Source organism: Nesoenas mayeri, assembly GCF_963082525.1.
Source record: "Nesoenas mayeri genome assembly, chromosome: 1".
In the NCBI taxonomy this organism is placed as follows: Eukaryota; Metazoa; Chordata; class Aves; order Columbiformes; family Columbidae; genus Nesoenas; species Nesoenas mayeri.
Window position 1 is genome coordinate 51,980,613 of NC_137541.1, and position 26,549 is coordinate 52,007,161.

The 26,549-nt window shown below is 37.1% G+C and overlaps 1 protein-coding gene across 1 annotated transcript in view; it reads right to left on the reverse strand.

Annotated features, from left to right (window-relative positions):
* The window catches only part of OTOGL (otogelin like), a gene marked incomplete at its 3' end in the record, with an annotated part of 91,037 nt that overhangs the window by 47,314 nt on the left and 17,174 nt on the right, over positions 1-26,549 (reverse strand). Inside the window, exons 11-25 of the mRNA XM_080364137.1 lie at positions 26,229-26,335; positions 25,411-25,536; positions 24,591-24,699; positions 24,334-24,380; positions 22,903-23,048; positions 20,566-20,689; positions 18,708-18,885; positions 17,651-17,775; positions 15,528-15,737; positions 14,699-14,864; positions 13,546-13,620; positions 12,344-12,396; positions 11,511-11,673; positions 9,207-9,314; positions 7,819-7,957 (exon numbers count right to left, since the gene is read on the reverse strand). Coding sequence (XP_080220263.1) covers positions 7,819-7,957; positions 9,207-9,314; positions 11,511-11,673; positions 12,344-12,396; positions 13,546-13,620; positions 14,699-14,864; positions 15,528-15,737; positions 17,651-17,775; positions 18,708-18,885; positions 20,566-20,689; positions 22,903-23,048; positions 24,334-24,380; positions 24,591-24,699; positions 25,411-25,536; positions 26,229-26,335 — 1,876 coding nt within the window. The remainder of the gene's footprint in view (positions 1-7,818; positions 7,958-9,206; positions 9,315-11,510; positions 11,674-12,343; positions 12,397-13,545; positions 13,621-14,698; positions 14,865-15,527; positions 15,738-17,650; positions 17,776-18,707; positions 18,886-20,565; positions 20,690-22,902; positions 23,049-24,333; positions 24,381-24,590; positions 24,700-25,410; positions 25,537-26,228; positions 26,336-26,549) is intronic.

Below are 26,549 nucleotides of genomic sequence, written 5' to 3' on the forward strand. Positions count from 1 at the left end.
GATTATTCCAGCTACTCGTTCATCTTCAAACTACTTCCAGATGTCTGCTAATGCATCCATGATAACTCTTTCCTATTTCTTTAAGTGACTTCCAAAAAGGATGCACCTCAGGCAGAATAAACTCTCAAACAACTCTTGAGAAAGATACAAGTATCTGTGTTTATGTATACAAGCAATTAAAACAATAGCTCATTATATCATATTTTCTTTATTATGCATAGTTTTTCTGTAATAGATTTTAGGGAAATATAGTTGTTGGGTGTTCTGAGGATTTATCAACAATATTTTTTTTATTAAAATAATTTTTGAAATCTACTGCTAATAATGAAATTACATGACAGAATATTTTACTTTATATACTTCAAAACTTCGTCAATGTTTCTTAATTTTGAAAAATTTCATTAGATCAGATAGAGATCACTGGAAAGGTTTTGTTTTTCTTTTTTATATTTTAAGGGAACTATATTAAAAGGTTTGAGGAAAGATCATTTAAAGCAGATTTTCTTTTGTTTCATTTACTTAGCTTTGCTTGCTTGTGTATCAGATTTGGCTTTTGCACAGGTCACATTACTGCAATCCTTTTCTAATTAAAAATGAGATATTTTGAAGATCAAGGATTTGGGAACTTCCAAATATTTGTTTCCCAGTGACACATTCTGCAACACAAGCTATTCTGAATCACAAATCAGCAGCACAGCTGGTGGTGTTAGTTTTAAATATCTAAAAGCAGGTATATGTATGTATATATATGAGACCTATTAGTACTGTTTTATTAATAAGTGCATGATAAATGTCAATATTTTATTATTGTTGGTTGTAATGATAAAGCACAACATAATAGAGGAAAAAAAGGACAAGACACAGCCGTGATAAATTTGCCTTTTCTGAGCTCCAGCACACGGTGGCAGGAGCTAGAAAGCTGGAACTTGCAGAAAGCTTTTACTTTTTAAATATAATGAATGTTAATAGTGTTCATTTACACTGCTGAAGTTTAGTATCTATGCATTCAGAAATAAAAATACCTATAACCTGACCTAAACCAGAGTAAATTTAATTCACAGTTCTTTTAGTTCACCAACACCAAGGCAGATGCCAGAAAATGTGGAGCAGCACCTGCAGGGGACTTGTCTGAGCATCCTCCCACCTCAAACACAGCCAAAGGCTTTCATTTTACTGCTGCCAACATATCGCACCATTTCCTGAAACAGCAGCACATGATGCTGGTTTTTGCTTATCTTTTACTGCCGTTATCAGTAGAACATGGACATCAATAGTACCCACCAGAGGTGATCAAACTCAGGCAGTCGTTCTTACAGTGAACTGCCTTTTCAGGCAGCCATCAGATATAACATCTTGGAGTCAGTGTAGCCAAATGAATGTTGGATGCTGGACATTAACCCAAAAGCAGAAATTCAAGGTGAAAAGGTTGCTTTTCTTGAAGCTGTGTGGTCACTAAATGGCAAGTTCCTCAGAGAGAATCCAAATTCTGAGTCACGCCATGCATACACCACCTCCAAATTGCCATTTTCATAGCAAGAAACTTATCTCCAAGCCTTTCCTGGAAGTCCTCCGTGCTAATCACAAATCAAAATAAATCCATCCTTTGTTGGAGAATAAAAGTGATTCATTCACTGCATAATTTAATGGTCTGGAGAACCAGGTGGTGGAGATGGAAAGGCACGCAGAGGTAATTGAGTCTGAAATCACTGAACTGGAGAAAATGGAACCAGAGCATAAAGCCATTGCCAACTGTAATCAAATCTTTTGCTCACAGAAAGGGCAGAACAAATGAAAAAACAGGTACAAGCCAACGTTATCTGAGCACTGTGCTTCCCAGATAAATACAAGGATGGAAAGGGATGTATCATGCAAGGAGCTCACTGCTGACCTTTCCAGGACTTCCAGAGACACAGAAAAAAAGAGGGCATCCAGAAAGGTTTCATCTGAAATTATGGCACTGATGAAAAGCAAACTGTTGCTATTCTTCGCAACTAGAGCCAGGCAAACTATTCACAGTAAATAATATTTTCAGTGAAATGCAGCCTCTATCTTTTTTTGACACAAATTGGCATGCAAGTTGTCAAGAAACACATCATTATTTCTACAGAGTTACTGTTACTATAAATTATTTGACAAGTGGTTTAGGTGGACATATTTTGGCACATCACTTACCCATAAAACTATTTGCTGGAATATGGCTTTGCACATTAGATATGTTAATTAAAAAATGAAAGGCATTCTGATTGGAACCCTATGTTACACTTTTAGTCCCTGAATAGATGAAAAATACTTTTAGAGTCAGGTTTCCAGTTTAAAACACTTGTAATTTCAGATTCAACACTACCTACTTTCCCATTAAAGTGTTCAGAGCCTATTAAAAGAAAATATTTGTCTTAACTATGAATGGTCACTTGACAATATTGGTTAAACATAAACCTGCAGCTTTAGTCCTCCATAGGATGACTAACAGCAAGCCAAAATGCATTAATTTTACAAACAGGCAAAGAGACATCATGCAAAATACTATTTCATTTTATAGGTTTGCCAACTTCATGGATCTACAGATTGGCTACCTAGCACAAATGATGTTGAAAAAAGCTGCACATTAAATTACAGATATTCAATAAGGGGAAATGGGATAAAGGCTGCTCCTGCCTCCTCAGATGTGACAAGTGAGTAATTGTAGAACTGTTGCTTTGTGTGTGATTGATCCAGTTTATGCTCAGACAACATTAAGCAAATTTACCAATCAAGATAAATATATCAGCAAGTAATGGGTAAAAGATTATCAGTGCATCAACCAACTTCTGAATTAAGCTCTCTAATAAAAGCATCATAAACCAGGAGCCTTGATTTTTCCTCAAGTTACAGAAGAAGAGTGTGCAAGAAAAGAGCTCCCTTGCTGTATTCCCTAGGGCAGACCAGGTATCTAACACTGAGGAGTGCTCATCAATAGGATAGTCATTCGGGAAACTGTAATACTGGTTCAATTATTTGATCAAATGCCTGATTGTTGCTTTCATAATCTTCCAACACACTAAATCTGGTGGTAACTTTGGCTTTAAAGAGCCTTCAAGTTTGCATCAAAAAGACTTAAAATGTGACTTTAAAATGGCCACAGCCCCAGTGTCAGATGACAAGAAGTGAAAATATTTTCATTACATACTTTAAAGTTAGGACTAGTCTGTAACATGTGAATACTTGAGGATGAAAGCTTAGTTCTGCTGACCTTCATCTTGCAGGATATAGGAATAAAACAGTCCTTCCTTTTCTTGTCTTTAGGAACTTATTGACAAACTACTAAAGTTAATGGAAAGACTAAAGTGGGTTGGTTTGGGTTTGTTTTTTTGTTTGTTTGTTTGGGGTTTTTTAAGACAAAAGAGTTCTCTGTCATTCAGGGATAGTCTGGTGGATAGACTATCCCTTTAAACACTTGCTTGGAGACTCCCCCAAATCAGAGAAAATATAATTCTTCTCAGCAGAGAACAGATGTGAGAGGCTCCAAGGGCACTGAACCTACAAGCCCTAATAACACACTGAAAACTGCGAGACTCAAAAACTACCACAAAGCTAGAAAAAATCCAACACCTGTGATAGGAAGGCAGTGATTTCACTATAAAAGCAGAAGTCTATGAAACAGGCAAGTGGAAGAAACACACTGCAAGTACAAATAACACACAGTAAAAGTTTGCTAGAAACATAACATCACTTTGTTAGGGGAAAAAATGGAGCATCATCAAAGAAGATGAGAAAGAAAATTGAAGAAAAATTATTTAAATATTTTTAATTAAGAAATCGGCTTAAATTCATCAATATTCAGATAAGATAAAATAGTTTACATGATCTACACTGACAAGACTTAAATGAGTTGTTTTGCTAATATTTTTCTTTCTTTCCTTCGAAATTACTGAGGCTTTAAAACGTTAGAAGTAAATATTGATGTGTTCTCAGTGAACATCATTTTTCCATACAGTGGCTCCTGTATGGGACTCCTAATTCTTGAAAAAGGTGAAGTTATAATTTCATGAAACATTACTGCCTTAATTTTCTTAATTGTTGCATTAAGTCTTTTGGGTCATTTTCTGACTGATGGATACATCTGCTGAACTAGTTATAAAGAGATTTTTCATACACCTATTGTCACCTTAAGCAAAAAGTCCTGGCAGTGATACTGAGGTTGAAAATGAAGTTTGAAATTCCATAACTGGCTGAAAGGTGACACTTGATTTTTCTCCCAAAAGAGCACAAGAGCTCCTTATTAAAACCTTAGTAAAAGGTAAGGATGACTTATTTGTTTGGTACAGTGCAATGCAGTGACAAATTAAAGAGCTGTTCAAATAGATCACATTTAGGGAGGCTAAAAGCCAAGTTGAACAGTGAGGGCTGGTAACATGGATGGGAACAATGCATTATCATGCCACTGGGGACATGGAATTCAGATTATAATTCTTGAACTCAGTTCTATGTCTAGAAAGAACTAGTATGCTAACAAATTTATTGTAGTATTGCACTGCTACAACACCTTTGTTTAGAGTATGTAATATAGCAGAGACAAAGCTGTCCACTTCTCACAGAAGATTAGTGAAAGGAAAAGGACAAAGTTATTACAGTTTTGTATATACAACATTACAACCACTTCAGCTGTTTTAATTTCAGGTATTTGGTGAACCTTTTCATGTTATCCATAAAAATCAGCCTCGTAACAGCACTGCAAACTAACATTAAGTCAACGGACTGTGTACTAGCAACTATCAGATCTATGTTCTGTAATACCTTACAGGTAGGGAGTATGAAGCACATGGCACATACCATACCTACCATGGTAGGAGCCTTAGACTAGATGATCTTTAAAGGTCCTTCTAACCCAAACTATTCTATAGTTCTATGATTTATGTAAAAAAAAAAATATATATATATATATGTGTATATATATATATTACTGGTTTGTAGAACAAGTAGCACAGTTTAGGTAGCAGGACTGCCCTGGACAGCTGTGCCTGCTGAGGTGTTACGCAAGGTGCTTAAAATTTTGCAACTACATATACTTTCTCACCTTTCATCTGGCTTCTTTATAGAAGGCTATAAGAGGCAGGGCTGTCTCACCTTCTGAATAAAGAGTAGCTCAAGGGATACTTATTGTATTACTCTGATAACTACTATTAAAAATGTCACTGCACATGGCCACATGGATGATTATGAAGAGAAGACCACGGAAACCTCTGCTCTAGGAACAACAAAAGTGTATTTCAAAAAAGAGCAGCCTCATCATGCTGTCACGTCTGGACATACAATGTAGTTTAACCACATCAGCATGTGATATAACTGTGGTGTAACTGTGTACATGCAAATAAAAGCATATGTGAAATTGAAGAACAGCTGCCACCAGGAAGATGCCAATTACATCTGTTTCATATATTATTTTTCACATAAAATTATATTCCTGCACACTAGTACCTAATTTAGTGTCTATCTTCAGGTTTTTTTCTCTTCAATGATTTTCATATTTCATTGTTGAATTTCATCCTCCATTTTACCATGCAGTATTTTCTGCCATGAGACCTCCTGAACATTTTGGTGGCTCCTTTTTGTTTCAGCTGTTCAAATGGACCTTTATCATCAGCATGTTCCACTTCAAACCTCACACCATGTTTTCAAAATTGTTTCTGAATGTGCTGAGCACAGGCTTCAGTGTGGATCCCTATGGTATGTCACTGGGATTTCTGCATTCTAAAAACAAGCAATTTGTTCCTAATCTTTAATTTCTAACTTTTAATGTATGTCTCAAAGAATCTTCACTCTCATCCAATGAGAGACTAGCCTCTAATAAAATATTTGTTGAAATCTGTCTCTAAAAGATCTTTAAGCTAAAATACACACATTGAACTGATCATCCTCATGCATATGTTTATTGTCTTTATGGAATAATTGAGAAGATTCATCATGCATGAGGGTTTTTTTCACAAGAAAAGAGTTCAACTCTTCCCCAATATCATGTCATTCCTCTTTATTAGAATTTCTATTAATTTCCTTCATATGGAAATCAGACACATGGGTCTGTTCCTGCCAAATTCTGCCTTGGAGTCCTTTTGAAATATTTGGTTATACTACCATCTTCCATTCCTCTGATTCCAGGATTGCACATCACATAGTTCATCAGTTCTGTGTTTTAGTTCCCTCAAAGCTCTTGGGCATCTGGCATATGATCCCATCCTTTGTTTCTTTTTTATATTTTTTTCCCCTTAAACTTCTCCAAACATTTCACAGTCAAAAATGAGCCCACAAATACATCATGTGTTCCAGACATAATTATGCAGTGCCTAATTTGCAATAAACAGTCTCTCAATATAGATCCTGAAAGTTTTCCATATACTAAAGTAAAAAAGAAAAATTATGAACAAATTAGGCCATACTTTCTCACATTAGCTAAGTTTGGGGAAAACAAACCAAAACAAAACAGTTTGAAAAGTCTGAAAAGCAGGTCTATGTAGGCAGCATCTTCATCATTTGTGTCATCATGTTTTCTGAAGAAAAGCCTGTTGGCAATGTGCCACATGCCTTAATTATGTGGCTGCCAACTTTATTCTTGGATTCCAAGACTCCAAATGCTCCCCATGTTTTATTTCCAGACATGTACTTTCTTATAGAGCAGGGTGGCAAGTGACATTTTATTGTAAAAGCAAAATATTCTAGTATAAAAGTAAAGTTTGAAAAAGCAGCATAGATTCATCTTACACACCTCTCTGCCCAGTTGGCCTAGGAATGAAGAAACGACAACCACTTTTCCACCACATCATACAGGCAAGACGATTTTACAGATAAAGTAACCCTATTTTTTTGCATCTTAAAAGAGGAAGGTTTGTGCAAAGGTTCCTATACCTCTAAGAGTAAGAGCTCTTTTATGAGACAATATGATTCATGCCAGGAATTTGTTATGAGGTATTCTTATTATCTTTATCAAACCTCTCTGTTTCGTTTTGGGGTTTTTTTTAACCAAAGGAAGAAAATATGGAACCAATCTATTTTATTTCACAGCTGTGAATACTCTACTAAAACATATATGAAATGAACTATTTGCAGTAGTCCGTGTTGATAAACCGTGCCTTTTCTTAGACAGTTAGGGTTGACAGAAAATGAACATTCTTCTAAACACATTACTGTAACTCAGAAGACAGACTCCTAGCCTTAATAATAGCAACAATGATAATAAACAATAGTGTTGTTAGTAATAGAATATATTTCTAAATGTCAGTAATGGTATTTTTAAACAAAAAAGGCTAGCAATGTACTGTAAATGTGTGCTATGAGGAACATCAGCACATAGCTGCCAGATAATCTCAATGAAGGATTTCATAGTTGAATTATGAAATCCTTGTGTTTGATATTATTATACACATACACTCCAGATCTGATGCAGATAACTTTCAGGAGAGATTCCAAGCAGCCTCAGAGGTCCCTCTACTAACCCTCTACCAAGCAGTGTTTATAGATACTTGTTGAATAAATCTATACTTTATACCTCATTCTAAAAGACTTTCTCTAGTGTTATTCTTTGTTCATGATGAAAGCATGGTTCAGGTAGAACAGAAAACATTGTTTTCTATTTTCCTCTAGATCACATAGACACATAAGGACACATCCATGTACATTTTCAAACGTCTGAGCACAAAATGTCCTTTACAGATTCTTCCTTTCAGACACATCTGTTCTGTACCTGTATTCTTAATGTTTGTTTCTACAGATCATCTGATGTTCAAAGCATTTGCCCTCTCACAGAAAGTTTCACTTGGACACACAGAAATGTATGAATAATCCTCCTACCTTTAGCAGGTAAGCTTGGCAGTCACTGACATAATCATACTCCAATCCGTCAAAGGTATAATAATGTCGATCTCCATAAATAGTACATACAGCAGGACAGGGGTAACTAGTGCAATTGAATATCCCTCTCCGACAAACACTACAAGAAAAATCAGCAATTGGTTTCTCCTCATAGCAGGGTCATTTTCTTTTTATTTTCAACAAAAAGATTTCTTGGGTCCTTTATTTCAAGTCACACAGAAGTTCATGAAAGAGAGAATAGTCTCAGACCTTGAAACACAGAGCTGTTCTGGAGGTTGCTTCTGGAATTACTGGTGATGCCATAGCAGAAAAATGCTGAGGATTTTGCCATCAGCACATATGTACAATACAGATGCATAAAAATGGAATGCAAAATCTTAAAATTTTCATGGCTTTTGCAAATATTTCCATCACTGACTCCAGTATAGTTAAGACACTGTGCCACAACATGCTCATTCATAAAACATCAATATTATTTTTTTTCTCAAGAAATGTTGATAAATTTTCAGAGACATAAACTTCACATGTTCAATGCAAAAGACCTCTGGTTGCTATCCATAAGATTTCAGGGCATCAAACAAGTACAAAATAAGTTTAAGAAATAATTGCTCATATTTCAAGGGATTATCTTTCCTGTTCAGCTACATTCAGTAGTACTGACAGCTTCCAGTTTCACTTGTGTAAGTGTGTAACTTCTGTTGATTTGCCACTGATGTTTGTAACTGATTAAAAACTGCCATGCTAAACTTATTAAAAAATTATTAAATATATACTTAAGTGATTATAAATATTTTGACTAGCAAATTATAATGGATGAAAAACTTTCGCATTAATAGCAGTCAGGTAAGGCTCCTTAAAAAAAGATGCTGGGTGCTAGCTTGTTTTCGATTCTAATGCTTTTTTATTTCCTTTTGTTCTTTTTTTTTATTGCCCATTTTCTTCCTATACTCATGCTGAATAGGAACTCACACTGCAAACAGTCCAGTTCCCAAAGACTATTTACCACTGTCATATATTTAATTTGTCTTTTTTTCCCTTTGGTTATTTTTCATGATATTGTATTCTCAAAATGCCAAATAACTTTTCTTTCAGAGGTTAACTGATACATGTGGAATCAAGAATTTGTTCTTGACTGTTTTTTAACTTGGATATCTTCTACTTCCTTTTCAGACCAGAAGCACTCACCCATAAGTCTGCCTACTCTTTCAAGTCTATTACTAAGCCTAATAAAAGATGTATCTTGTAACTGTCTTTTCAAAAAACATATACATTTCTGATTTGCAATGTACTCAATACATTTTCATATCAGTTTCCCTTTGTGGCTAGGCCCAGATGATTTGGAAGTATGCAAAATTCAGGTCACTCACCAGGTGTAACATGGTGTAGCTATCACTTCTCCTGACAGAAATTCCCTGTCTTTCCAGGTGCACGGACAACTGTCAGGAATATAACATCTCCCTCTATGCTCAGCCATCCTTCAAAATAAAGGAATTATTAAGATGAAGGTGTAAATTCACAAGTAGATCAACATAACTGAACATGCATTGTATTGTCTAAACCCCTCCGAGGACAACTGGTCTTCCATGCAGCCAAAGGACAATTGTTTGAGCATTAAGAACTGCCCAAATCAGATGATCTCCACTGTGCCCAGCTGGAGACTTCGCAAAACTCACAGCTGTGGCTGTCCTTTTACCTCAAAAGTGATATCTTGAAAGAACACAGGTAGCATAGGTACTCCTGCACACAAACTGCAGAGCATCTACTCATTCCGCATGCTGCAGAGGCTGCAGCTGGGCTGCCCTTCCCTCTCTGCTGCTCCCTCATCCTCCTGTTGCAGCCACAAAAATGATCAGAGGGCTGGAGCACGTCTCCTATGGAGACAGGCTAAGAGAGCTGGGGTTATTCAGTCCGGAGAAGAGAAAGCTCTGGGAAGACCTTATTACAGCCTTTCAGTACTTAAAATGGACCTATAAAAAATAAGGCTTTTGTGACTTGTCCATATATATTTGATATCATGAGGTATATGTTTAACATTTTCTTGTATAAAAAGAGGACTTCTGAATACAATTTTTAAGATAACCCTGCTGGCCCCTTCCTAGCCGAAAGCCATGCTCATTTTTTGGAACCATGAGCCCGAAAGACATAATGGTTCCAGAAATACAACTTAACACCAGTGATGGTACTAACTGAACTAAATGTTACATATTTACTTTTCTAATAGCAAAATAAGTGCTTATTCTCTTATTTTATTTTATGTGTTTTGCTCCATTATTTGACAGAACCTTGGGATTTGCCTTCTCTCTACCCCTTTCATAGTTTATCATTCAGAAAATAATCAAGTAACATATTCAATTTGAAATGGTATAATACTGCCTGACTGTGAGAGCAGGGCTTTAGCTCTTATTTTTAACTTATATTTTAATTATTTCAAAATCTCAAATGAACTTCCATGACAATGCTGCCAGTTTAAGCTCATGCAAATATGATGGTGATGCTTCAGTAAAAAAATTTATATGATGCCTTGTACAAATTCATGCATTTTTGTGTTAAAAACAATCAGTTATTTCTGCAACACTTATAACTCTCGAAAGCTAACTCCTCAGTTGAGGCAGAGGTTGTAGAGGACTACAGAATAGCAGGCAAGAACAACTAGTGAAATCTTAAATAGCTACACCTGAAATCTGTCCTTCACCAGTGCTCAGTCACCTATGAACACCACAAGTTGCTGGAAGGGGAATTCTGGCAATCTCATCACACTCTGATCTGTGGACAACTGATATGCTGTTAGGGCACCACTGGCTACACATACAGTGAAATAAAATCAAACGTTGAGGGAAACCAGGGAGCACTCCACCTGAGGTCAAATCGCAGCAATTTACACCGTGTATTTGACTCTTCAAAACTGAAAGTGCACACAGAAAGTGTCAGGGGAGGGAATGGAAATTGATGCAGTGAGAGGTGGTTGTTCCTGACAGAAACTTCACAACAAATGCTTTTAGCTTTTGTACTTTGATTTGATCCCTGCAAAGCTCAGTAGACTGTTTCTGGGCACCAAATCCAAACACATGAGCTGAGAAAACAAAAACTTTGGCTGAGTTCAGATGGGCAGAGAGAATGAAGGTGAAGAGGATGGGATGCAGGCCACACCAAACTCCGTCCCTGCCCCAGACTGGGCATCAATCAATATTGTATGCCTGAGTAGAAGTCCAGGTGAGACAATCACTTGGGCAGCAATCAGGCTTGCAGATGGTTTACATTACAATTTTTTGTTGTGTTTGGTTCTACACTCAAATAAACTATACTGTGCAAGTGGTAGGTGTCATCTCCTGCCCAGAGAGTCCCAAGCAGCGGCCAGTTGGACTGGTGGCAAACTGGACATCTCATGGCATAGTGTAATGATGGTCTCAGGATGGAGAAACTGGGGGACTCCAATTGAGGAAGCATTATAGCAGGGAGCCTCACACCTGCAAGGAGGAGGAAAGGGCTCTCAAAGACAAAATAAGAACTTGGTCTTTTAACTGTGACTGTATATCTGCAAAAATTTATAGAACAATAGCTTCAAAATTAGAGGTGTGATACCACTGGAATTTAAAAAGCAAAAGAATATGGAGAGTTAAACTGTGAAAAATACATATATGGCTTGTGCTGCAGGCTGTTCTGCCAAAGCTTACCCAGGGGGGCAAATGCAGCCACTTGCACAGGGTGGTGAGGGGACACAGGAGAAGTTCATGGCAAGGTTTGCGCAAGAGATCCCGCAATTCACACCCGCTGCTGGTAATCCAGGCACTGGAGATCTGCAGTCATAGTAGATTTTTCCTTCAGGGCATATGTGAACTTCAAATGCAAAATGCAGGTTAAATGAGATCTACTGCTCTTTTACACAGGTTTTCTATTTGTTTTTGTTTACAGTCTATTTATTTTAGTGCACAGTTAGCCTACAATACAGTACATATAAGAATACAACTCTATAACTACATTTGTATTACAGAGATATAAAATTAATATATGCTTTCATGTGATAAAAACACCCTTAATATCAATCATCTCAATCTATGCACCATGGATCTAAAATACAGCCCATTCTTAAAGATGGAGTTATGACACTTTAGGTAGACAGAATCTTTCAGGAGGCATTATTTTCGGTGTTCTGCTATCCTTTCTAAATCTATTATAAAGTAATGGAAAATTTGCTTTCTAGAAATCAGGATCTTATGGCTTCGTAAACATGGATAGCAAGCCTAATATAATGTATTCCCATAAGAACAAATTGACCTACACCTCACATGTTGGGTTTTTTTTTCGTTTCCCAAGTGACTTAGTAGTACAATTTGTGCTACAGAAAAAGGAAAAAACATGACAACTTGTGCTCCTAAGCTCCTTTTTCAAACATGGAATGACATTAAGTATCTCATAACGAAAATACATATGAGGAGAAAAGCAAATGACTATTCAATGTCAAAATTTTCTCTGTGTAACTGTAGTATGAGACAAGACTGTAAATTACCTGTATTTTCTGTAGTGGCTTCAATACATTTCACTGTTCCATTCAAACACTGACTGGAAAAGAAAAGCAAACCCACCTTTATTTAAGGGGTAAATTTTTTTAGCCACCATGTTAAAAAAAGATAATGCAACTTAACCCAATTTAAATAAGAGAAATCAGGAAGAGAAGGAGGATTAAATTCCAAAAGCATGAGTTCTGACCAACATTTTGTTGCTGTTTTCCAATCACTGATCTGTAACAAGGACCCAAATTCACAAAGGTATTTATGTACTATTTAATTACCTAACTTTCACTGAAACAAAAGAGAAGCTGGATCTGTCAGCATCTGTGGGAACACAGGGCCGGGTGATTCAGGATGCTGACAGTGGAACACAAAACCTTGTTCACCTTGGTGAATATGGAAGGATACGGTATGCAAATTTCCTGTTGCACAGACTTTGGGATACACAGATTGAGTCATTTTGCAATAAAATACAGGATTGTAGGAAAACACATCTGACAATAAACCTAGTCCTCGTTTTTTCCGTAAAAAAAAACCCAAAGCATTGCAGAGACATAGAAATGGCAGAAAAATTAAGCTCCTACTCTCACTTCTTTAACTATGTGATTGCCAAGCTTCAATTGTAACAACACATAATACATAAGACCTCACCAAGAATCAGCCTTGATATTTAAGTCACAAACATAATTTTAAATCAGCATGTTGGGGGCATTTCTTGTAAAATGAAAAAATTTGACCAGAAAACCTGGGAGGTTTCCACACTTGTTTCAGTGAAATCAGCATTCTTCCACGAATTAACAATATAAAATGACACAAATATAGCTTTCTGCGAGCCTTTGTTTGGAAGACTTTCCAAAATAGAATCACATTGTTTATTCTTCCAAAATCAGCCTCATATTTCTATCATAATGCCCCTACATCTACAAACAGAACTGCAACCTCTGTGTGTGTGTTTTGTGATACTCTTTACTCCCTGGCTTACAGAATTTTCCAGGTATCATGTTGGTAAAATAAGCAGATACATAATCCAATTTAATTATGCTTCATTTTACTTAACGTGCAGAACAAAAAAAAAAAAAAAACAAAAACAAAAAAAAAATTCACACAGTAGACCTTCATTCTATGTGAAAAAATTCTCAAGGCTCTTGAGCAGCATCCACACTGTGACATGAAATATAAAACTCTTGGCACTCAAACCTACCAGGAGCCTGTTGGCGTAGGGAGGATTTCTCCAGGCTGGAGAGCTTTGCCCTTGTAATGACAACGACAGGCAGATCTGTTAAAAGAATATTTATGCATGTAGATACAAAAGCAAGATGAAGTGGGATTTAAGGGCAATCCATTTATCAAGCTATTATGACAATCAGGCCTTATAATTCATTAACTCAATCCATATTTACAATATACTTCTAAAGGCAAAAACTAAAGGATGACACTCTGACTGTATTGAAGTCAGTGGCAAAACTCCTACCATCTTCAACAAAGTCAGCACTTTCCTCAGTCTCTATATTCTTTATTTACTGGTTCTTTGCATTAGTCTTACAAAGACGAGTTTTTCTTCCCAGTTATGGGAATAGTATGGCAATATTTAGTTTCCATTCATAGTGATGTCAAAATGAGTGGACAGAAGAATTATCATACCAAAATCCACTGTCTCTCTCTGTGATAAGAGCCAGATCAGACAGAAGTAGCAACAGAATTCCCTAGAAACCATGCATAAATATGGGAATACCAAGTTACCTCACACTATTTAATAGTTTGAAACAGCCTTTATCCCTACAGTATGAACATTATTCATCTTTCCAAAATAAATGTTACAATGAACAGCAATAGCTTTGTATAATCTTGATATTTATATAAATACACATTCCAGTTTTTAATTCAGTACCTGTACTCAGTAACTCTACATGATATTAAGCTGTAAAATCTTGGTACACAACGTAAAAATACTATTTCCTTTCATCAACCATTTCCTTCCATTTAACTGAAGCGTTTGGCATACTATCCCTGACTTTATGGATTGCTGCTACATAGATTGCTTCTCTTTTTTTCCTAAGTGTTAAAAAAAAAATAAATAAAATGTGAAAATGCTTTCCCGTGAATTAAAAAAAGTTTCATCATCCTCCTTTAAAGCAGTGTGATATCTTCTCTGAAGTGCAGTAGGTGGCTGTACACAAAGTAGCAGATGAGGCTCCAGTACTGATTAGTACAAAAGAGTATGAAATCTTCATGTATTGCTTTCTATTCTGTTTAGGCAGTCTAAATCTTGAGACAATCAGCAGAAAAACTACTTTAAATCTTGCTGGAAAGAGGAAAATGTGCCTATGCATATGTTCTATTTTCTTATGACTTACATCGATACACAAAAGTTGACTGACTCTTCAAAATATTTCCCATCTGGACAATTACATCCTTCTGCACAGTCATCACCACAGGCATTTGTCATAGAAAGTGAAGCACAGGAGTGTTTACAAAAAGAAGAACACTGATGATAAAGCATACCACTGTGACACATCACAGCTGGAAGAAAGAGACGGAGAGAGGAGAACAACATACTCTTAAAATGTGAAAAATGGAAAACAAAGCAATATATCATAGGAGTGCAAAACAGCAAAGCAAAATGGTCCCTTGCTGCACTGGGTGAGTTAAAATGCATGAGGAAAATACACTATTTTACTGATTTCTTAAGTTAGAAATGCTTACATTCAGGTGGTTTTATGTTAGAAAATTCTTGGCTGGAATTGTCTGTCTTGTAAGCAGTAGGTGTCTATTCTTCATATGTTAAGTTTGTGGTGGTGTGCCTATCTAATAACTCAGGCTTCCAAGAGAGGAAGAATGGTCCAGTTGAGGTTGAGGCATCTACCTTTTGGTTTAGAAATGTTTTCCTTTAGGAAATAGCCCTGCTCCTGCCACTCCCTGACTACTTTAACCTCCATGTGACTTAGGATATCAAACTCAGACATTTAAATTCTGTCTGTAGCCTCAAGTAAGGGACAGACGCCCCTTGTGAGGCAGCTCAGGGTCCCCAACTCAGATACCTAACATAAAGGTTATTAGTGTTCTCCCCTGAGTATGGCATTAGCCCACGGCACAACTCCAGTTTCCAGTATTTTGTGGAGGGAATGTTAGTTGTGGAATTTTAGACATTTCTAAAAGATACCCCCTTCTGCAAACATTACTCACCACAGTAAGAAATATGAGATCTGAAGTCAATGACGACCCCGTGCTTGCCACAGACATAAGCGTAGTGTGCTAAGGCATTACACAAACAGCTACTTCCGCATTTGCACGCGTCAAAGCGACATAGCTGGTAGTATAGTCCTGGGCTGATGTAGGCATGGCAGGGAGCAAAAACTTCTTGATTGACGATATCACAGTGAGATGCATACCCAGCTAAGAGAAGGTGAGATTGTCTTAGCCAGACCCATTTTAATATGTTAGTCAAATGAATAGCACAGAATATTAAAACTAAACATAGCCAGTTGTGCAACAAAAACATGTATACAATGTCTTTCTGCAAAGTTCTGTAGATTAAAGGTGATACTGTAAGCAACTCCCTCAACAAAAAAATCCACTTAAGATAAAAATAACTGTATGGATACAGTTACGCCTTCCTCTAGTAGTGAAGGAAACTTAAATTACAAAATAATATATTTCAGAAAAGTTAGTTAGAAGAGTCATCCAAAGCTTAGAACATGTTATTTCCTACTTGATGTTTCATTCAGCTTTGCAGCCGGAAATGGCCATACACTTCTTGGCATATGGACTCAGGAAGCATTACAGCCAGAGCTAGTAGGCGTGCAAGTCCCATTTGGCCATATACCTTCTAGCGCAAACAGACCCTCCTCCTACCACTGAAGTGTACTATCACCACGAGTGGTAGAATATCTTGGGAATACCATAATGTGGATCATATTTAAGCCAATTTTACTAGTAAAAGAGTGTCCCTCTCTTCATCCTCCCTGTTCATTCCCACATACACAGGCTGACACAAGGATTTCTGGAGTCTCTCAGTGAACTAGATTCAAGGAGTGAACTTGACTTGGTTGAAAAGTAACCTGATAAAATAAGTAAACAAAAAGACCAAACAATAGTTTATTTTTTGGTTCATCAGATTAAGACCATAACAGACCTGGAAAAACGTTTGTGCTGGCTCAGCACAGGTGGTAGCATGGGACAGGACCACGTTCTTGGGGACTGCTTTTTCCAGTTATGATTACAGGATGACTGGAAAATTCAGGCTGGAAGGGACCTCAGAAGGTCATCTAGTTCACCCTCCCTCTCTAAGCAGCTTACATTTATGTCAAATTCCACCTTCACTGAGGTAGCACAGAACTGAAGGTGAGGGATGAAGCAGCTTGGAGAGAGCTAACTTGGCTGAGATGCAATGCTTTAGAAAACAAACAATGCTGAAGGCATAAAAAGTCTTAGAATGCCCCAGATTCTTAAAAGTTTACGGTTATTCTAGGCTTGCTCCCACAGGCTCTAAACACAGCCAAATCCCACATCCTTAGTGAGACCTTATGTCTAAAACATTAAAAACATTAGGCTAAATTCTTCTGGAATTGGCAACTATTGTCTGCCCATTGTCTTCATTAATTGAAAAGAACAGCAATATGGAAAGGACGAGACAGTCAAAAAGTTCAACACAGAACATGGGCACATCAAACAGCCAAGACTAAATCTTTCCTCAGGAATTTGAATAAATCTGCAGATCTCAGGTTGTTTGCATCAGTTTGTGTCAGAGAGCATAGATGGAGGATAAAGAAACATTTAATGCAACAAGCATGGAGAAGCCAGAGACAAGACTTTTGATCTGAAGGCTGTCTTGGCAACACACTGTCTCCTATACTTTCTTTGTCAATCTACAAATGCGCATCACATCATTCTTCTTGACTGGCATCATTTACAGGAGTGCAGACGGTGTTCTGGCTAGCACTTTGCATCTATATTATATAGCAGAATTTAGGACTCGGGGCCAGCACACCCAGCATTTAATGATCAACTAGCTTGTATCTATGAAGTATCTACTTCATTTTACATGCTAAAGAAAATAAAAGAAAGAAAAAGAAAGAAGGAAGAAGAAAGAAGGAAGAAGAAAAAAGGAAGAAGAAAGAAGGAAGAAGAAAGAAGGAAGAAGAAAGAAGGAAGAAGAAAGAAGGAAGAAGAAAGAAGAAACAGGAAACAAAGAAAGCACATCTAAAACTGGAGATGAAATACAGATACGTGCAACTCATTCAGAGAGAAAAAAAAAATCCCATAATAATAATATACAGCTAATTCCAGACTCCCGTGTGAAAACATACCATTTTGCTGATTAACATTGCATGGATCAACCACAGGAATATTGATAGGCACAGAACAAGCTGAGGAAACCTTCCATGCATTGGCATGAAGTTGTGGGGTCCCTTCTATCATCCCTGCTGGAGAACTAAAAAGGAAAATGTCAACACTGCAAGCATCCTGCTGGCCTTATGGACTACATACGTGAGGACACAAGTACATCAAAAAGCATGTCGCATTGAATATCCATCATGTCAAAAGAATTCCTATCTATGAGGTATAAAAGAAGAAAGGGCATGTGCAGTTTTTTCCTCAATATTTTACTCATGCAAAATATTCTTATACTTAAAGCCTGCCTTCACTTACGTGTAATTCAAGTGCCCTGAAATCAGCTGGAGGAGGCATTAACAAGAGGAGAATTTGGCCTTCATTCAAGTACATACATTCAGTGAAATGTCAAAAATTTGACCCATTAGCTTCTTACAGTGTTCTAGAGTGGGGCTGTTTACATTTTTATGCTGGTTTTCACCAGGTATTTCAAAAGCATTTATTATTGCTAGAAAAAATTTGTGACGTTTTAGCTTGAGGAACTTTGGAGGAAATAAAGTAAAATAATAAGGAAAGTGTACCCTTCTAATTAAACTGTTCCTGTGGTTCAGAATTATATTTTTTCCTTTAAATTCTGATGTGGGAAAAAAAAAATCAAGTAGTAATAAACATTAATCAGGTGAGGATGATCCTATTATTATCCAATCGTTCACTCATTTTGTCAGTGCTCATGTGTTTGCTCTGATGATAAAGGAGCAGCAGAGAGGAAAAAAGTGCATTCGAAAATATCATCATCCAATAACTTCTATAAATAATATGGTAGTTTTCTAGAATTACTTAGCTAAACATCTGAGAATGACTTAGATAAATTTATGAGTTTCATATTTTTTTAATGACTAACAGTTTAATTGAAACATTTTATATTGGTTAGTTTCATAAAGTATGAGCATGTTAATGAAATGATCATACAATTACATTCAACAAAACTTTTCACTTACTAAACATAATCTAAATGTACAATATGCAACTTACAGAAAATCATCTCTTAAATTCCCATTGTACGTTCCACATAGTCCTAATGTTCTTCTCTTCCAGCCAACATCAACTTGAACATAGATCCTCTCTCCATCTTTAGCAAACAGTATCTTCAAACCAAAACTGGTTTTCAGTTGAACAAATAAAGAAGATATATTCTGAATTTCAATAGCTCCTGAACATTGCAAATGAAAAAGAAAAACAAAGTCACTGAAATCCAACTTCCAGGTTGTATTGGTTTACTGCTTAAACAAAATAGACTTTGAAAACTGAGAAATAAAATGAGAAACTATGCACAACCTCACCTGCAGCCAAATAACCTTGCCCATTCTCCATCTGAACTTATGAGACTGCCCGTTCTCCATCTGAACTTACGAGACTACATGTCTTTTTCATTAGCAACACAAATCATTAATTGCAACTGCCAACAATAAAAAAATCTCTCACTTTTCTGTACCTGCAAGTTATCCAGAAACCACGGTTGCAACGGCATGTCATCCAGAAACCACAGTTGCAACAGCATGTCTCTGGCAATGAGAAGACAAGAAACAATTTGTTTCTTGTCTTGAGGGATAAGATTAATTAACAGAAGTCTGTAAAGTGTATTGCAGTCTTTAGATAGAAGGTTACCTCTCACTACTATTGATACAACATCAGTAGAGCTCCTTCCTTAAACTGTATGTGAACTAAGGCTCTATGAAATTCCCAGCTTTCCTACCCAGCAAATCCATTATGCGAGGAAATTGAAATTTCACAGTCACAGCATTCATTTGCTACACATTGTTGGGCTACTTGTAGCTGCAGATCTACCTTCACAAGCAGCCTCTGTGCATGCATACACACACTTAGGTGCACAAACTGAGAAGAGGCAGATAAAATGTTTGTCAGCTTAAAAATATCCTTAGCTGATAAAACTTACTAGTTACACCCAATTATCACGTGACACCAAAATATTTTTCATAGATTATATTTGTTTTAGGCTATGGAAAGACAAAAAGTGAAATAGGGACTGATTCAAAAGACATAAAACGAAATTATCAGTGAAATTATGAAGCAGAACTGTCAACATAATTGAAAGCATAACTTAGCTATGAAACTCCTTGCCATAGGAAGCTGTTAATGTCAAAAGCAGAACTGTGACTGAACAAATTCAATGCAGAAAAGACACAGCTGCAAAGCTGCAACCACCAGCAGAGAACTCCCTAAATTGCTTTGCTGGAGGCTAGAAAAGGAAAAGGGAACTCCCACTTCACTCTTTCAGAATGGGATTAAATCCAGTAAGAATTTACTACTGATTACTGCAAGACAAAAAATTTAGCAATAACATTCCCACCCTTATTGCTTAATTTTATAACAGCCTTTTAAAGCTGATCTATTTTACTGTCTTTTACAAAAAGATGAAGTAATCTGCCTGAAATCACAATGTAAGTCAGAGCTGAAAGCAATGTAGATCCTGTAGAGCACGTACATTATATTCCATGCCATTTATTCCAGAAAGCTTTAATCAAGCTAGACCTCAACATCAGCATCAAGATGACTTCCAGCCTCTCTTCACTCCCTTTTTTTGCCTTACCTCCTCCCTCCTAAATGTGAGCAAAATAAGTGGAATTTCTAGGTATTCTGCAAGATCAGAAATGTAAAGAAATGGGGGTATAATGAAGGATTCTGTTTCACAGGCTGAGAAAGTACATTTCTAGAACAATTACTGAGGTTATAAGGAGTAAGTGATTGTACATTTCATAAGTTATGCTTGAAGAAATTCCTTTTTTCATAGGCAGATGTTATTGAAAGGCTTTGGAGCATATAAAAGAAAGAATGTGAACCCTGGTAAAATTGTATTCTGCACACTTCTTACCATTAAGGTTAAAAACTTGGTTAGGACCAGTTTGGACTTGACCAGATCTTGTGAGAGTTACTTGTTTACTCACATCATCTTCAAGAACTAGTGTTATGGACTCAATGCAGGCGTGGTCAAAGTTCTAAGAAGAAACAAGTTTCACCATCAGAAAAAGGCAAGGAAACTCATATTACCATGGAAAGCAAAAACAAACAAAAAAATAGTTGTATAGAAAGAAAATACCAGAACTGTCATCAGGTAAATCAGTTGTAAACTGTCACTCAAAAAATTAAAGAAAGCACCCAAAATTGTATGTAGAATGTAATAAATCATTGCATATGCATATAAGAGCAAGGAAAATGCATTTTAGCTGTTATGGCAGTCAAGCAGTAAGTAGACAGATGTTCCCATGTACTGATACAGGGTTCAGAAAGGCCACACTTGCATGGCCACCTGTCCTGGTTTTGTTAAAAACAAGTTTCTCTTTTAGTGAATTTGCCTGTCAGCTAAAGCCTTCATATTAGCTGCATTTTCCTGAAGAACCAGACACATGTTTTGGTAAACATAGCAATGGAACGCAAAGTTATTGATAAGCATGGATGGACATCTCGCAAGAGGGGCAACGAGAAACAGGCAACCAAGAAACTGACCAACTATGTATAACATTCCATTCACGTGAATACTTCATATAAAAGTGGGAGATCACAAGGATCTCATCCCATTTTTTCCCTTCTCCTTATGGCCGACATTAGGAGAGGACCTTGCTAGTCGTCCCTGCGAACTGAGGCCTAGAGAGAGACTGAATCCAGCTCCGGTTGGCTGCAGAGTCCAATCCAGGACTTCGGGTGCCAGCTCTGCAGTTGCTGAGACTTTCAAGATTGGTTTTGTATATTTTGTATTATTTTCTCTATTCTTATTAGTAGCATTAGTAAAACATTTTTAATTTTTCCAACTTTCTTCTCTCTGTCCTTCTTTCCCTCCCGATCGCCTGTCCTGAGTGGGAAGGGGGGAGAGGGAGGGGCAAAAGGGGAAGGAGGAGGGAAGAGGGAGGTTAACAATACATCTGCCAGGGTTTTATCATCACCCCACAATCTAAACCCTCGACACCACCGTGGGTACTCCTTGCTGGGTTAACCCATATTTGAGTGAGATTGACCCTGTCTATATCAAGCTGGTACAGCCAGAGCCCAAATGCAGCAACACAGGAGACAGAAACTCTTGCGCACATGAAGGTACATCTTGCCTTGAAAAACAGGCATGATCTCTGACTGCAGACCAAAAGAATAGAATTTCTCCAGAATTATACTACAATAATTTATATCTGACTATCAGAAAATGGTGACTTACAACCTAACTCAAACCCACCATTTTAGAGTGCTATCCAGGTAGAATTTATGAATCTAAGTACAGGACAAAAGGTGACACACAACCAGCTTAAACCAAGCATTTTATGTTCTGCAAGGCCCCTATATTTTCAACCAGAAACTTTCCAAGGTGCCTAGAGCTGTGCTAAGGGTCATTTTCAGTATCATCCTTGTCTCTCAGTGGTTACCTAACCAACCATTTCATGCTTGAGGCCACCTGAAATGCAGAAACAGGAGGCTCAACACCTATGCAGAAGAAGGAGGTGCTTACAAAAAATAAAAAAAAACAGAGACAGCAGCTCATAGTATAAGTTTTGAAGGGATGGGAGAGACAGTCCTGCAGTAGAGCAGCTTCAGTGCATCACTCCCTGCTGATGCGTTCAGGCATTCCAGCCCTCAGCACATGGGTGGCTGTGAGTCATGGTCTCAAAGCCTCATCTGAGAGCCTAGGTTTTAAAATCATTAAATCCAGCTTGCAGATAAGTACTTTTTATAAGCACTTCTATTCGTAAAGCCAGTTGTTGCATAACTGCCCAAATACTTTTAAACAAATGTGTGGTGGCTAACCTCTTCAATAGTTTTCTAAAGGCATTGTTCTGACAAAATAGTATGATATAATATATCAAATAAAAATCTAAAGCTACCAAAAAAAAAAAAGTCTCTTGCCTAACTAGCAGTGTATTAAACCTGCTCAGTGCTGCCAGGAAGAGTTTTTCTAAAGCCTGTGACATACCATAACCAAAGACACATATACTCATTTAATGTTCATGAATGAGTAACTTTTTAGATTTTAATCTCTCTAAAGATGCAATCGATTTCACAATAGGCAATATGACACATAGCAATACAATTGCTTACAAAAAAAACTGTAAAATGTTTTCAATTTATGATCTTTTCTATAAACATAACCTGATAGTTTACATTAGAACAAGATTGCCTGAAATATCAATGGACACATTTGTTGTGAATGTTCAATAAAAATGTGACTTACCTGTCCACAAGGTGATTTCTGTAAAGTGATTGTGAATTTGTTTTTCCCGGTACCTTTTACCAAAATGTACTGGCAAATCCCAAGAAAGGTAAAATGACGTCCATCAAATGTTGTAAAATGAGAGCTACCTGTGATGGAGCACTCAGCTTGAGAGAAAAAGCATAAACAAAAATGTTCACTTGCATAAGAATGTATTATTATTCTGTAAATGATGAAAGAGATAAATGAGAAACTCTGCATATTTCTAAGCACATAATTCAGGCTAACTTTAATCTATCTAGCTATTATAGCATTTGGAAACAAAATATTTTATATACAAATATTTCCACCAGATACCATCGCAAATAGCACACACTGATGCACAGCATCTTTTGGTTTTAACTAGATGAGACGTCTTTGAGTCACAAGTTCTCAAAAACACAAAAGAGTTTTATCTTTATTACAACTGAAGTTTCCTAGAATCATCTTCTTCATCAGATTTTGGCATGACACAGTGTGAAAGAGGACAAGCTACTTTCTTCTTCCTTCTAGGTACTATGACACCACTTGTTAGCACAGGTATGACGAGGCTGCAGGTGCCTGTTCTCAAGACTCATTTTTATTTGTTTTTCAGTTCAGATCAGGAGAGCACTGTTGAAGCAAGTCTCTAGGGTATCCCCACTTACTACACTTTGATTCACATCATGAGGCAGCATCAGAGCACATGAACTAGATTCATTTGGGCTGCAACTAGTCATAATCAACACACACAAGACATGTGGAGTGGTTCTCAGTGTCAATTGTTTCACACTGCAGATCCATTCTGTCAGGACTTCCTTAGTAACTGCTAAGCCTTATTACCTGATTCAGAGGGAGCTCCTTAATTTGTAAAAAATTCTCTCTTTCACAAGTTTCATAGTGTAATCTTGTCTAAGACATGGAACTGTCGAGGGAGTTTCACTACCTGGCTACTGCATGTTCCTCTGAGTAACTCATTACAGAGACATGTAACCTTTAAAGGTAGTGATCATTATCTAAACATTAATTGCTGTTCCAAGGGAGAAAATACAGCATACTGAGCATCAGAATGATATTTTTCTTATTATTTGCATTACAATTGCACTTAGAAGTGCAAGATCCTTATACCTGGCCTAGGTACTGCACAGGCAATAGAAATAAACTGCCTGCCCCAAAGAACACAGGGATAGAAAACAAGATGTGGATGAAACATGCTGAGTTAGAGAAGCAAATGGGAAAAGGTAAGATAAGTAGGGTCAGGTAGTTAAGAGCTTCACCCCAGCTGACCCACTGCCACTCTCAACATCCATCTCCTTAACTTTCATTCTTAAATGAGCATCCCAAGCCCTTAGATCATATTTGGTTCTGTTGCCTTCTGAAAAGTGTATTCCTTATGTTCATTGAGAAAATAAAAGAATAATGAAAAACAGATACCTGGGCAATCATGTTCAGTGCAGTTCCAAATGCCACCAATACAAATACTAAAAAGAAAAATCAGAAAACAGAAATTCAGTGTTCTGATCTCTTGAATTCACCCTTTCCATGCAACAGCCTACATGTTTTAGTGGTACACAGGGTCCATACTGTAAAACATATAGACTAACTAGACTTTTAAATGTGACCATGATGTTACACTAACTACGAGCAGCAGTCACAGAGAGAGGAAAAACATACGTGAGGCTTTCACATACCAGTTGCTACATTCTTGTTCAATTTTTGAGCCTACAGGGAAGGCAGTTCCATGATAAACACAAGGACAATTCGACACAGAGATACAAGTTCCATTTTCCATAATGAGATCTATTGGGAGGGAAGTTAATAAATGAGAAAAAAACAAGTTAATGAACTCCGGATCACTGCTCTTGCTCCATCTGACTCAAACATTCAAATCTGCCAGAAGGTGATCTCACCAGTCTTAACGGGGGACCAGCAAAAAGAGTTACCCAGGGAGTACAGAGAGTTATGAACAGTGAAGCTCTCTCAAAGCAGCTGCCACTCTGAATAGTTGCTTTATGAAGAATGTCTGCTTTAAGCACATAAAACTGTACAGACTCAAAAATTAAAAGATTCTGAGATCACATATTCTCTAGTCCTCCTAGAACAGGACTGTTCATAGTCCAATCCCCTTTTTGTATTGAGTATAGGTCACAGGAAGTTTGTTTTCTTGTACAAAGCGTAAGACATATGCTGTTTAAACAAAACCTCAGTAGATTTTGGAATAATTCAAATAAAGTGGATTAAATCTGTTCAATATCTTCTTGTAGTAAGCATTAGTGACGGCTCCAGGTTTTAACTGATATTTCATTCTGAGTCACCTTTTTATCCTAGAGAAACGTTTAGAATGCAATAAAAGGAAGAATCACAGTGAGAATAACAACAGCTAGAGCAGAATTTATAATATTCGTATTTTCAGGCTTTAACTTTAAGCACAGTATATTTAGATAACTTTATTATGATGCTAGATAATAGCTTTGCACATATCTTTTTTCACATAAAATTGGCAGCACTTACCATCTGGACAGTAACAGCCATCTAAACAGTGTAGATTGCTGCCAAGACAATCTTTTTCAAAAGTGCAGGTTGGTGGACAACAGCTGATACAGTCACGATGTACAAAGCTGTCTTCACACTTCTCAGCTAGAAAAAAATAGATGGCACGTTGAACATTAGGGCAATTTCTCTTTCTATACTGGACAACCCCTCTCTATCAAATAAACAGTTGTTCAGTGCTTCTGGTATGGGTATTTATTCGAATAAGGTACAATGGATTGTTTGGAGAGGTTTTAACTGATGAACTGTGGTGAATCTCTCAGCAGTATTTAAATGTCTTTACCAAATTCTTACATCCCCTCTCCAAAAGAAGTTATCATTTCAATGACAGGGAAACATGTGCTTATATCTCAGCTAGTTCAGAGTCTTGTGCATGAGACTGAAATGCAATTGATGGGTGGTGGTCATAACTAGAAGGAGCTGGATTAACTGTATAGATTCTGTTATAGGGCCTGTAGAGGCTGAAAGGTTATCTGGGAAGAGAGGCAACATCAGATCTCCACAGAATTTTGTTCTTCATCCTAGAATATGATTAGCACACATGATGTTTCAAGCAATTTGCAGAAACATTAATTTTGTACGGATCTAGATCATATCGAATTTGAATTAAAATATTCTTCAAACAAGTCGTGGACTTAATTGTTCCCCAGCAATAGTGGAGCTAGCTGATCTATTAAAACTTCAGTCCTATACTGACAAATGTTGTCCAGATGGAATTATTTTAAATGAATAGATAGGGTATCTCAAAGGTCACATAGTATGCTTTATTAAAGTCTTACTACAGGCAGGAAAGTCATCCCTCCAGTCTCGCACTGGGGATCCAGCATGAGAGCACGCTCTCGCGTACTCTGTCACCGCCCTGCAGTACGTTTCATCATCATCCACTCTGAAATGATAAAACAAGAGAGTAATCAAGGACCTCAAATCCCAACTACAAATCTCTGCATGGGACACTGCACAGGGTACACGTAGCTGACTCCACTCAGTCATAATGACACACAGGGAAAATACTATGAAAAGGAATGAGCTATACTGAGCACACTGTTGTGGTTTTATCATTTGATCTCATAAAAAGTTATTTCATTTTAACATCACTGCAC